The sequence below is a fragment of the Cyrtonyx montezumae genome, unplaced genomic scaffold, assembly GCF_038088225.1.
Source record: "Cyrtonyx montezumae isolate F1298 unplaced genomic scaffold, pur_monq_1.0 scaffold_10, whole genome shotgun sequence".
Classification (NCBI taxonomy): Eukaryota; Metazoa; Chordata; class Aves; order Galliformes; family Odontophoridae; genus Cyrtonyx; species Cyrtonyx montezumae.
Genome location: NW_027071826.1, coordinates 21,423,263 through 21,436,765, shown reverse-complemented (window position 1 = coordinate 21,436,765; position 13,503 = coordinate 21,423,263). Strand labels below are relative to the sequence as shown.

The window sequence follows — 13,503 nt, the reverse complement described above, 5'->3', positions numbered from 1 at the left end:
CGGTTTCACTCAGTTGCCTTTATCATGTTCATTACCTACATCTTTACTTAGTTCCATCATCTCCAAGAGTATATCTTGATTACAAATATAGTTGTTCTCCTTGTTACTGCTTTTTGAACTAGTAAATCCTTACTGTTTGCTTTTTCTTTGGTGATGATGATTGCTTTTGGTGGTTTTTTTTTTGCTTGCCATTCCTGCTTTGGAATGTTTAGGATGTGAATGTTTAGGATGTCTTCCTCATTGTTATGAGTTGTGGGAGTTAAAGAACATATGCTGTAAGCTGATTCTGTTGATAACATGACTTGGTTACTCTGTGGAATGGTAAACATATAAACTGCCACTAGAGGTCTACAGACAGCGTTAAAAATCACGCTTCTCCTTCTTAGAGCTGGGAAGCCTCACTACAGCTAACCTGATGGAGAAGGTTCGTGGTCTGCAGAACTTGGCTTATCAGCTGGGACTGGATGAATGTGAGTTCTGTGCACAAATGCAACCACTGCATTATAAATCTTGCTACTGAAGTGTGTTAGTGTTGCACTTACAGCCAGAAAACTATGTTTGCAGATGTGGGAAATATTCCACAATTATGACAGTGCATTACAAAGTTTTCTGAAGAGAAAAGAGTGCTGCTCTAAGCAAGTCTGTCATGGGTGCCTAAGAGGGGACGTTTAAAAGAATTCATTACTTTAGATTTTATTTTCTATTTTGAATGTTAAGGTCTGTTTATGTGATAAGATAAATGACAGTTATTTGTGACCTTCCGAAACAGGCAGCGGGCACCTACAAAGCAGAAGAACATTTTCCTCTCTGACTTAAAGACTACCTGCTGAGGGAAAGTTTCTTGGCATAAATTACTAGATGTCATGCCCACCTGGTATTTTCTAGTGGCCTATACATTTCTGACTTAAATTTGGCTTTGGTAAATCACTCATTTTGCTTCCTTTCCCACTTAAGTGCTAACACTCAGAGTATTTGTGCTAGTACTTCTGTGAAACTTTGTGCACTGCCTACGCAGTGAAATTTTAACTGGTGTGCAGGATTCTGTTAGCCATTATTGCTCTTGCAACTTTGGGCCTCTGCAGTTATTTTTTTCCACAGTCAGCTATAGCAGGAGGTGCTGTCACTGCATTCTAAAGTTGACCTTCGTCCTGCTTACTGACCAATTGATGTCAGTGCCTTTTTTTTTATGGAGGGAAAAATTGTTTTGAAAATGCAATGATGAAAATCATTACATTTAAGATTTTATTGTTAACGTGGTGATCCAGCTTTGAAGATTGCAAAGGGATTGTGCTTACTTTAAATGTAACCTGTGCATATTGATGTGTTTAACTTTTTCTGTTTTATTTTGCTTGGTCGTAGACTTAAGTTGCAGTTAACTCTTGGGCCTTACATTAAGCTTTGAAATTTTTTAAACTTAAAGATTTTTCAGCTTCATTTCAGTGGGTAACAAAAAGCAGTAGAACTTTGAAGTGTCGTGATTGTAAGCCTGGAATGCCCTAATGCTTTCTTATCAGTAGGTCATTAAGCCTGTTCGAACATGCTATCCATACATAGAAATTTACTTTCAGTGCTGATATCTACAAGGATTGAATAAGGCTTTTAGTAGAGTAGAAGTTATACTTTAACAATGGAAATCCTAATCAAATAAGAAGTTTTGCTGATGTTTGTCTTTCTCAGTTAAGCAGTAGGCTTACATGTCAAACAGCTTTGGTATGCTAAAACAGAGTTTAAGCAGAACACAAGTTAAGTGGAAGAAGCGTAATTTTTGTTGTATTTATTTTTTACTAAAAAGAAATATGAAAAGAAGATCAAGTGATAAAATGTCTGAAGTGTGAGAGTAATATTCGTTAGTCTGCAGTAATTGAAATCTTAAATTTCTAGGGTTTTTCTTTCTGTATTTTTGCAATTTATTTTCACTGAAGTTTGTCTCTTCTTATATCTTATATCTTAGTCTCTTTAATTTCTAATACGTTGAATGCTTTGTGTGTCCTAACATACACGCTTATGTTAGGAAATATTTCATGTAAAATGAAATGCTGAATTTGAACGTGGGCTGTCTGGACTATTTCTTCTGGTACTGTCTTTTTCTCTTGCAGACTTAGGTTAGTAAGAGAACAAGAGGAAAAATCCAAAAGATATGCTCATTAAAGTTAAAGGGCTTGTGGTTTTGTTTCAGTGGTATATAATTTGGTTATGTCTTTGTGTATTGAAATGTATTAGTCCACATTTTACATAGCTGATAATCAGAACTGCTTATCAAAAACAGCATTAAGAAACCCTGATGGCCACCCTCCTCTAGATGGCAGCATGAAGCTTCTGGTAGCAGTCTTGATATTGCACAGTTTGTCACGATTGAAAGTTCTTCTTGAGTTATTTTCGTGCTTTTTGTGTTCCATATTTGTGCTGTCCTTTTGACAATATTTTCTTGTTTCCTTTGTATTTTGTGAGAAACAATTCTGCTTCATTGTGTCAGTATTTTATTTACTTTCCAGTGCCCTCTTCTATATTCCAGTTCCTTCGTATTTTCAAAGGCTTCAGTTTTTGTCTGAGTTACTGATAAAAAATGCTGTTCTGGACCACGGTGATTCCTGCAACACTCCATGACAGATATGCCTATTTAGTGGCTTTGTAATTATGTTGTGAGATCTGTTATTGAACCAGTTGACAGCACCCTTCGTGTTAATTTTGTATTATAATTAATTGGGCTAAAGGAAGTGTGGGACTGGCTACCTCTTTAAAAGCTTTATTCCTGTATTTAAAATTACATTTTGTCAAATCTATTGCTCAGATTTGTGTGATTAAATTAATAATTACTTAATTATATGCCTTCTTAAATTCATACGAACTGTCTTTGTAATTTGCCTGAATTCAATGGGAGGCTGATATACTCCTAAATATCTGGGTTATTCTACCACTTCTTTTAAAATGCTAGCACAGTGCTAGCTGTCTTCAGTGTCTAAGAGCATCTTGTGTGGCCCAGATGTACATACATACAGCCTATTCATGAAGGATTGCTGTTGCCAAAGTAACTATGAGCTTGCTGTGCTGTTGTACTTTAGATCTGATGATATCAGTAGAGCAAGAGTTCCCACAAAGCCTGATTCTTATTAAGGTCTGATACCTTTGGGAAGGTAATGGTGCTCGCGTTCATAATCTGTCTTCATTACGAGGAAACTTGGAATAACTGACCTCATGAACACGAATACGTTTATAATTTCCCCGTCAGCAGTGCTAGTCTGCTCTTTTGGGTTACATTGTTTTTATATATGAAGCTAAAGCTGTTCTGTGCTTTTCCTCCTTTAAAAAGGAATGTATAATGACTACATTGTCCAATCTCAAATCCTCGTACTTCAAGAGTGATGAGACTGTTACCAGACATGCTTAACCAAGTATTACCTCATTGAGTAAATGAGACAAATTACTAGATGATTAATCCTTCTAGGATGTCTGACCACAGAGAGGTCACCAGTAGCTTGGAGGTCTTGGAGATGCAAAAAGCTGGAAGAGATTACTAGGAAGGTTGGGCATGTGCTTGCCCTGGTACTATGCTCTCTATATGCATTCACCTTTGGCCTGTTGGATATAAAATGGTGGAGTGGGAGGAAGCTTTTTGTTTGTTATTTTTCCTAGGAGTGCCTATGTGTAGTATCAGTATACTTTGCCTATAGGCTCCAAGCAAAGCTAGTGGCCTGTGTACCCAAGTGGGCTTATAATGTTAATGATGTAATTGATCAGATTTAAAAAAAAAAGGTAATGACCATAACTGCTCTTTATTTAGTCCTGATTTAATTAACACAGAAGCTTTTTTAAGCTCAGAAGCTTGACTTTACCTTTGCTAAGGGAACTGGTTTTTCACAGTTTCTTGTTAACCAAAGTGAGTTTTTTGGGATCTATCTAGAAGAGAGGACTCTTGCCGACTGTGACTGTTTCCTGGGAGAAATAAGATCACTTAAAGTATTGGTGGAGGTAGAGAAGAAAACTATTCTAGAAAGAAGAAGTGAAGGAGGTTTGCATGACGTGGTTTGTAGTCTGGATCCTACAAGAGCCTTGGTGCCTGTGATTAGAAACATACTGCAGTGTTCTTAACATCTTGACAATTGACAAGTGTAAGGAGGGTGCTTGCTGCTTCTTTGTTACTAGTCAGCCTTCTAGAAGTGTAGAGCTTCTACCACTAGCATGTCTATATCTAAAACACGAAGGAAGAAAGTGTGTTCTGGAATCATTTGTATTGTTCTAAATATGTTGGACTTAGAATATTTGATACCAAGTCTAATGCTCATTATGGTCTTAATATACACTATATTAAATACACTATAGTGAGGTGGGCTATCCTGGCTAGGTAGGAAACAGTGAGATGCATGTGTTTCAGTTTGCCTCCATGTCATATTTCTGCCCTGTTCAAGTTTTTCTTCGTAGCAACTGTTTTTCTTTCTGTTCCTTTACGTTGTCCTGCCTCGCTGAATGAATTTTCATTGCATTTCAGCTTTGCCTGGAAGCATATTTCTCTCTTATTTTGTTATTTAGTACTGTGTTTGCAAAGACTTTTTGAAATAGTATACGCTGTGCTTCAAAGCTTGAAGGCAGAGTTTTATAGCTGAACAACAAAATTATGCTCTTTGGACACTGGATTTCTTTAATATGCAGTTAGCATAAGGATTTACTTTGCTGAATTAGTAGACTTCCCCCAGGAAATGCCTCATGTTATGGATGGTTCATTTGTGGGTTGGGAAATGATCCGAGAGGTTTTTCCAGGAACTGCACAATCAACTGAAATGCTAATGTTTGCTTTTGTTTTCCTTACCTGTTATGGTCTTTCTGGAAAAATACAAAGTTAACATATGCTATTTTTGATTTACATTCATAGTAACTCTTGACCATTATTTGGTTGTTTCAGAAAAGTGAAAAGAATGCTTGTGATTTGTTAGGGTATTTATACAGCCCTTGTCACTATGATGTCCAAGCTGCCATGATTTCCACATGAAACCTTGGCCTTTCTCCTCGTTCTCTTTATTCTCCCCTCCCATGCTGTAGATCTGCTTCATTTTAAGGTAGAGTTGTATGGTAGGAGGTGTACTCTGCATCTACAGAGGGATGAGGAAATCACTTTCTCTTATACTGCTTGCTAGGTTGTTTATTTACTGACAGGATTCCTTCTGGGTGGAAGAGTGAGGTAGTGGAATGCCAGCCTGAAATTGACATTCACACATGATCTGTGAATTGGCTAATTTTGACATGTAGGTAGTTAAGAAATGATTAGAGTCGGAGGAGTCATGACCTCAACTTTCCATCATCTCCATTGGCTTGTACCCCAGTTTGGAAGTGAAGAAGGTATAGGAAGTTTTAATTGTATCTGTGTGATTTATCCTCAGTCAGCTCTTTAATTTCTTCTGGCTGTCTGAGGTTTCCGACACGCTGTAAATTTCTCCAACTTTTTCATTATCTGCAATTTCTTTATGACTCATGAATCGGAGTGGAGAGAGAGTGTGGATTTACAGCAGAGATAAACATGTCCATAAAGTCTGTATCTGTGTCAGTAATTGTACTGCTGTCAGTGACTGTCCTGTTTTACAGGTCTCTCTTGGGAGAAGAACACGCTTTGCTACCAGTGTCAGAGAAATGTTCACTTTGATTTGCATTAACTTGCTAGGAGATTAGGTTGCAATGGTGAGGATGGAAATTGGGTCTGGACCTCTGCTGCTTATTGTTTATTTTAAATAAGTGGGTGTGTGGTTGCACTCTGCACAGAAAAAACAATTGGTCCAAACTGTTTTTAAATACAAAATTAGTCTACTGATAGTATAAAGTGTATTAACCATATACATAAATTGTGTTTGCAGCATAATACAAATGCTGCATCTAGGTAACTGTCATGCCCTTTAAAAAAAAAAAAAGGGGGAAAATACTCTGTGGATCCTTAGGTATTCAAGTGCAAGATCTGTCTGCTTGTGAAGTAGAAACAGTGTTTCTCAAGGCTTCAAAATGTTTGCATCTTACCTTTCTTTTCTGTCCCTTGTTCTGAGAGGAGAGTGCTGTTGCAGCTTTTGGTGGAGAGTACTAATGTAGCATTCTAATCTTCAGGCATTGATGACTGCTTGCTGCAGAAGAAGGTATATACTATTGGAGCTTGGAGAGGGGGAAAATTCCTGAAACTCTCCTAAACGTGTCAAAGGTTCAAACTTCTGCAGTTTCTCTCTGCAGTTATTTTCTGTTCCATACCTGTTTTATCACTATATACTCTGCGTGCTACGTATCCAGAATCTTCTTTTGTTAATTATATATTTCAGGTTGGATTATGTCTGTGATTTATTGCAATGTTTTCATGTTAAAAACATTTTTTCAGAAATATTTTAAAACATTTAAAGTAACTGTGAAAGTCAAACTTCTATCAGAAGCCCCAGGTGCAGCTGATTTTCCTAGGTCGTCTGGACATCTTTTGTGTAAGGAAGGTTATAAGCAACATAAACTCTGCAATTGAGTAGGTAATTTTTAAATGTACATAAATGACATCTTAGCATTCCTAATACTTACATCTGTCATTGCTTGTTTGTTAATTCTGAAGCTTATTGCTGGAAATGCAGGAGGGAGCTGTTCAAGTGTTAGACAACATCTAAGTAGGTCTAGTAACTGGGTTTCCAAAGTTATGTGTAAGGATCTTATGCTAAGTGGCCAAACACTTGGCAGATATCCATAATGTTAAAACTACTGTTGATCTTAATGAGTGGTGCCCAGTGCAACAGCAATTCTCAGTAAAAACCGAGTAGAGGGACATTTCTGATCTTACTGAGATGTCCGCTTTCTCTTCCTCATTCTTTTCCTCTCCTTATTTACATCTCCACTTCTAGTTTGCAGATGTGAAAGGTATTTCATACTGTTTGCCTTAAAAATAAATAATACTTCAAGTTGTACCTTGGCATTCCTTTCTAAATAACTGAACATTTCCTCTGAAAGCTCTCCTGTAGTTTTTGATAGTATGAAGAAATTCTGCAATTAGTTTGATTCTTTCTAGAAAAGAGTTGTTGAGTTTGTTGATATGAGTGAATGTTGATCTAGATAATTTCAATAGTTAAGAGTGGGAAGTCTTTTCAATGTTAATGAGGAAGAAAAGATCTGATTAATGTGGAAACTAGCTGAACTAACACGCTTGCAAGAACTTTGGAATTATTCATCAAATCAGACAACATTAGTTTCCTGAAGAATTTTTAGTATTTTCATCAAAGCAGCAATTTATGCTTTGTGAGGACATCTGGAGTATTAACATCGGTCATTCAAGCAGCTGGACGTGTTGTTCAGCTACCAGGATGATTGTGCAGTCACTACTCTTGAAGGTTTTCTAGGCTGGACTGAATAAAACTTTGAGGATGCAGTATGACCCTATAATTGACTCTTTTGAGTAGGAAAACTCCTGAGCCATTAAGGTTTAAGTCATCCAGCGATCTGATGGTTCTGCAATGTAAGATCTGTTCCAGAAGTTAATTCAATGCTTGTTTTCTCCAGTCTCACTTGAACATAATAGTGTGAGGCAATTGGTTCAGCTCATCAGCTTGGAGCAGGAGTCCTCAGGTGAGACTCTAGTTGTGCCTTGTTTGGAACAAGAGACTTAAGGATTTTTGTATGGATGTGTATGCTTTCGCATTTTTAGGGGATGAGGAATGGTTTTCCAAATATTTCCATGCTCAGAGTTTATTACATCTGTTGAACTGAGGCCAGGGAACCTGTTCTGTGTATGGAGATACAGTGCATTCAGTATCATTCTTTAAGTGGAGTAAGAGATTCAAATTGTACACAAAGGCTCTCGTGTGTCTCAGCTCAAATGAACAGTGAAAGCTCTATCACTTGTGTAGACAAGCAGGGGGTCAAATGGGGCTTGACTGAAGAGCTTTTTAGCCATGAAAGTAAGGGAATGGGATGTCACATTAAAGCATTTCTACCTGCCACATGCTTGATGCAGAAAGAAACATGACTACAAACAAAATGTTCTTACATTATACTATCAGAAGCCTATTTTTTGCTACTCTTATTCTGACAGGATAACTTGTGGACCACTGTCAGTGGAGGAAATGAAGATGGGGAAAAGTTTGCTCAAGCATAAGGTTATGTGCATTTTTCCATTATGGTTTAAGAAAGACAAAAATGCCATACAAATCTTGGGAGATGCTTTGGCAGGGACTTTCAAACCTTTGCGACTGATCTGTGTCTATTACTTAAAATTCTTTTGCCTTCTATATATGGAAGTACTTCTATTTGCAAGCTTTATGAAGGTTAAAAATTGTTAGCTTTTATCTATGCTGACACCGGGGATTATTTACCTGTTAAGTGGCACATCTGGCCTTCTAGCTTGAAGGCAGTGAGGTTATTACTCCATACATAAGGACTGGTCTGTGCTTTGAGAAAGGAAATACAGTGCACTTGCCCAGCAGTCTGAGCAGACATTGGAGGGGTATTGCTGTATTCCCTGTTTAGTTTCCTCTGGTTCAGATCAGGTGGCAACATGTACAAGGCAATGTAAACAGCCTTGTAGTATTTTAATTGTGTGATTTCAGCTGTTCTGAGTATGAAATCCTCCACAGGATTTATAATGGACTTGTCACCTCCTGCATTTCCAGCAAATGCAGCATCCTGTGTGTGATGTTGCTAGACCAAGTCTGATAGTATCTGTCTCTTATTGCCTCATTAGCTTGTGAGCATTAGAACAAGATAAAAATGCCCCAAAGCCTCTTATCTGATGGTCGTTGTAACCTTCCAAGTGCCATTAGTTTAAGTTTGCAATCAAATGCTTCCCCTGAGTATAAGGAGTGCTGATTAAACCCAGAGTGTCCCCAGGGGCCATTACAGCTGAAGGAGAAGGGGGGGCTGCAGGGCCCGGCGGGTGGCCGGCCTGCACGTGGCTGCCCCAGCTGTTCCGCTTTGCCTAATGAATTATTTTACAAGGAGGGGCTGGATATTGTCATCACAAGCTGCCTTCCCGAGGGACTGCAGCCAGCCTGATAATGACTAATGTTAGTGATAGTAATTGAAGTGTGATGGCTCTCCAGGGACCCGCACACGCGTAGAACTGTCAGGCACTTGTGGCTGGTTCAGTCCTGTGAATACCCCTGAAATGCTTTTTAATTGCTTGACTTTCATAACTAGTTCCCGTATATTTCCTGCAGAAATATACATTTTATGGGGAAGGGAAAGGAATGGAGGACTCTGCTCTGACTCTCACTTAGCACCTTGAGTTTATTGCTGTGATGTGCTTCTACTGAGAATGGCTGTATTCTTCCTCTTCTCCATTCTCAGCATGAGTCTGCCCTGTGTGTCTGTGCAGCTGATTGTGCCTGATCTTACCTTTTCTTTAATGTCTAAGCCCTGGCTTCTGTGATACCAATCCTTCATGTATGGGGGTTTGATTTGGCTATAACAAAACAGAGTGATTTTATTTCAAAGATCAAAGTGTCAAAATTATGATAGTTATTGTATTTCGTTAGGCACTGAAATCTGGATGTAAGATAGAAAGGCAATCTTGTAATAACATGCTATACATATCTTACATATGTCTATACATATCTGGCCATGAGTTTTTAGGAGATAGGACAGAGAGCAGACCGATCTACGTGGAACAGCATGAAAACATGCTGATCATATTCTCCTTTAGGAATTCATTATTGAACATATCAACGGATTTGAGGTAAAATTAGGAGGGCTGCTCTGTTTCTTATTTCACGGTGTTGGCCCACCAGGTCAGGGGTGGATGTTGGTGGTATGGCAGTAGAGGTTGCAACTTCCTGCCTACATGGTCCTACGCCATATCCTTATCTCTAAATTGGAGAGTGGTGGATTTGAAGGCTGCACTACTAGGTGGGTAAAGAATTGGTTGAATGGTCATAACCAGAACGTTGTTGTCAGTGGCTCTATGTCCAAGTGGAGGCCAGTCCTGAGTGGTGTCCCCTCAGTCGTTCTTGGGACTGGTACTCTTCAGCATCTTTATAAGTGATAAACTTTTGGATTGAGTGTTCCCTTAGGAAGAAGTTTTCTGATGACAGTAAGCTGAGTGATGCAGTTTATATAACAGTTGCCATCCAGAGGGGCCTGGATGTGCTTGAAAAGTGGGCACATGAGAATCTAATGAGGTTTAACAAGATCAGGTGTGAGGTGTTGCAGTTGTGTAAAGGCAATCTCAGGTACAGTACAGTACAGACTAGGAAAAGAAGTAGGTCACAACAGGTTTCCTCTGAGTGCAGGCTGAGACAAAGGAAGAATGCAATTCACATTGCTACAACTTGGGGAAGCTGTGAAGAGAGAATGGAATTGCTCGCAGAGCTGAACGACCAACGAGGGAAGCTTGAAAATGACATAGGGAATAATAGAAGACCCTGCCTTGTTTTCATGTTTTCTGTAGGAATGAAATAGGAAATGTTTTCTCCATTATAGTTTTTAAGAGTGTTTGGAAGTATATATCTGCCTGATAAATGGTTAATTGCATAATACTGAGAGATCCTAACTGACAGCTGGGCTGTTGTTTATAGTAGACTGTCTGTTGTATTTGCTCATGGCTGCTGGGCTAGTGATTCAGATATGAATCCAGCATATCATATTTTCATGTTTTACTATGAAAGTGAAGTTGGAATATTACTTCTGGGCAGTGTGACAGGTCTTGCTGAATTTGTGCTCTCATTCAAGAGGTGAGAAAATTCCTGTCTCTTTGTGAGTTTACGTGTGTTAGGTTAGATACGAGGCTTTTAAGAGGTCACTTCAGAGAATGAAGCAGCAGATAATAGCCTGCAAGATATGAAGAGAAAGTAAATAAGTTCACAGCAGTTCTTCCAAAGGAAAAAAGGGTTTCTATCATTTTTTTAATGATAGAAGATTGAGGCTATGCAGCAGGTATATAGAGTCAGACAATAGGACAGGGATCTTCAAGGAGGAGAATGAAATGAAGCAAACATCTTGGTACTAAAACTTTTTTAGCATTTATTTTTAGAAGAACCATTTTAGCCCAAGTTAATGTGAATAACCTTTGTAAATTCAGAACAAGTTAAAATAGGTCATACCAATTAATTCCAGCCACTTTATGGATTAAGTGATGCCAGTAGTGTTTTGTTTCTCTTGCTTGCCTGTTACTTTTTAGGTGTAGATATCTCTGGTTTCAGGTCTGTGGGCAGTCTTCTGAAAAAAAGGATTGATTTCAAGGCAGCACTTCTCTTCGACTTTAAGAACGTTCTAGAAAGGGCATTCTCAGAACTGCAGCCTGAAAATGAAACCCAGCTTGAACTGTGCGGAAGAAGTACATTTTTAGAAGGTTAAATGAAACTATTCTGAACACATTGGTAGGAAGGTTTGAATTAATTTATTGTCTCAATTCCCTTGCATAAAAACTGTCTTCTAGGAGCAGAAATGTCACATCTTGCTGAAATACAATAGTGATGAAGATTTTACTGCATACCTTCTTAACAAGCTACTACTTAATGTCTACTTCCATATTAAAAGTATGACTAATTCCAATGTGAATTTGTCTGGGTTCTAAGACATTTTGAATGGTCTTCAACTGTACTGGAAGGTTTTGTTGTGGCTTTTTGAGTTCTAGCTGGAGATCAAAAAAGGGTGCTTAATGCCTATGCCAGCAGAGGAAACATACTACCTCTTCTCATCATATTCATTGCAAGTTTGTTCCTCACCTCCCCCTTCCAGTGAAGTGCTTGATCTTAGAAATTTATTTTGGTAATAAAACATTACTTTATACTTCCCCATGAAGGCATGTTTGAAGGCTGCTTGTGGATTTTTTTTTTTTTTTTTGAAGTGTCCAGGAGCTTGTTGTTCCCTGAGCACACAGCAAACTGTGTCATGGTGTTGTGGTAAGTCTGATGAATTAGCACACAGAAAGTTAAACTTATAATCGCCAGCATTACCTTGGGCTCTCAGCACATGGAAGCAGACCTGTGGATGGAGCACTGTGCTTCACTTTTCTGTCTCCAAATGCTGTGTGTTGATGGTTGGTTCTGAAAATAATGGGTGACCTTACTCTGAAATTTTACTGTAATTTTCCTTCACAATGAAAAGAAGTTTTAAGATGTTTACTACTCTTCACAGCTATAAGCTGTGACAGTAAAACTAAATGACGTAGTTCAGTTACTTTCCTATGATTTATTGAATTACAGATTGCTTTGTACTTCAAGTTAAAATTTGTTTTCTGTTTTCTCACTTGAGGTTATAATCTCTGTTCTGGTGGACCAGATACATTTGGTTTTGGTCAGTAGTTGGAGGGGAGCTTAAATGAGTCCAAAGCTGTAATAAGCAGCACTGGGTTGCTGAACTGTTTTCCTGCAGTAGCTCTAGGGGGCTCTCTGCTGTTGGAAATGTTAAATTTCTAGTGCGGTCTGTGACAAAGGTCTTAATAACCTGATGTCATTAAAGATCTCATAAGACTTTTTTTCAAATGGTGACCTCATTTTCATCAGTAAAATACAGAACGTGCAACTACAAACTAATTTCCTTCATGTGGTCAATTAAAGAGTCTCACTTCTGTCTTAAACTGTCTTCTGCTGTGCATGTAAACTGCTGTCACACAAACTATAGTTTTTAAGGAGTGTAGGAGGTAATTTTTATACATGCAGTTTGCAGAGTTCCTTATGTAAGCCATTACAAGTATAGTGGTATCAGCATTAACTGTCTATGCAAGAAAGACAGGAAATAATTATCCTTTATTTGTAACCATATGGTTTATTACTGCACTAACCTTAGAAGTATATGAGCTTTGTTATGGGAGTGTGAGAAATAAATGTTTGAGATGGATGACTAGATGAGACAGGACAAAAGAATGAACAGTAACTTAGAGCAGAGTAATAGGTGTTCACCATCACTTGTTATCAAAAGGCATTTAGAAAGGAAGGGATATGTATATAACACTTTTTAATTTCAAAACTCTTCCTCTGGGTTTTATGTGGGGCCATGAATCCCAGTTGTGTCTTGAGCTTAGTGGATATGCAGTGTTAAAGTGGGTTCCACTAGGCATTCTGTATCAAATTCAGTTATGTTGAAATGGATTTCCTGATGATCACTTTGGGTCAAGCAGTTTAAGATCATAATGCTGTGTTCTCTGTTGTAATACTAAAGGAACTGTGCAGGTAAGCCTGTTGGTTGGGTGTGTGCACGAGTGGAAGCAGCATTGTGTAAAATTTAAATGCGAAATGTAAGCAGGGAAGAAATGTTTACTGATGTGGTGACGGCAGTTTGCATCTCCTGGAGCAATTGACTTCAATTTTAGGAAGAGTGCTGTATTGCTTTCCTTCATTGTGCTTTGAATGCTTTCTTCCAATCTGTGAAGACTAAAAATAACTGCAAATTAATTATAGCTTACATTCTCCAACACATTTGGGCAGCATTCACTGGATGTCTGTTCCAAATGGTGCTGCTGTTTTCTGTATGATGAGGAACCTATATTTTGAAGGAGTGAAAATAACGTGGAGCTTGAAGTTCAGTGAACTTTGCAGTAAGAACATGCACAAGTATGCTGCTTAACATGCTTGA

At 38.3% G+C, this 13,503-nt stretch overlaps 1 protein-coding gene across 1 annotated transcript in view; it reads left to right on the top strand.

The window, feature by feature from the left end:
* The window catches only part of LIN52 (lin-52 DREAM MuvB core complex component), a 37,760-nt gene that overhangs the window by 1,033 nt on the left and 23,224 nt on the right, over positions 1-13,503 (top strand). The window contains exon 5 of the mRNA XM_065752635.1: positions 387-470. Within this exon, the coding sequence (XP_065608707.1) occupies positions 387-470 (84 nt within the window). The remainder of the gene's footprint in view (positions 1-386; positions 471-13,503) is intronic.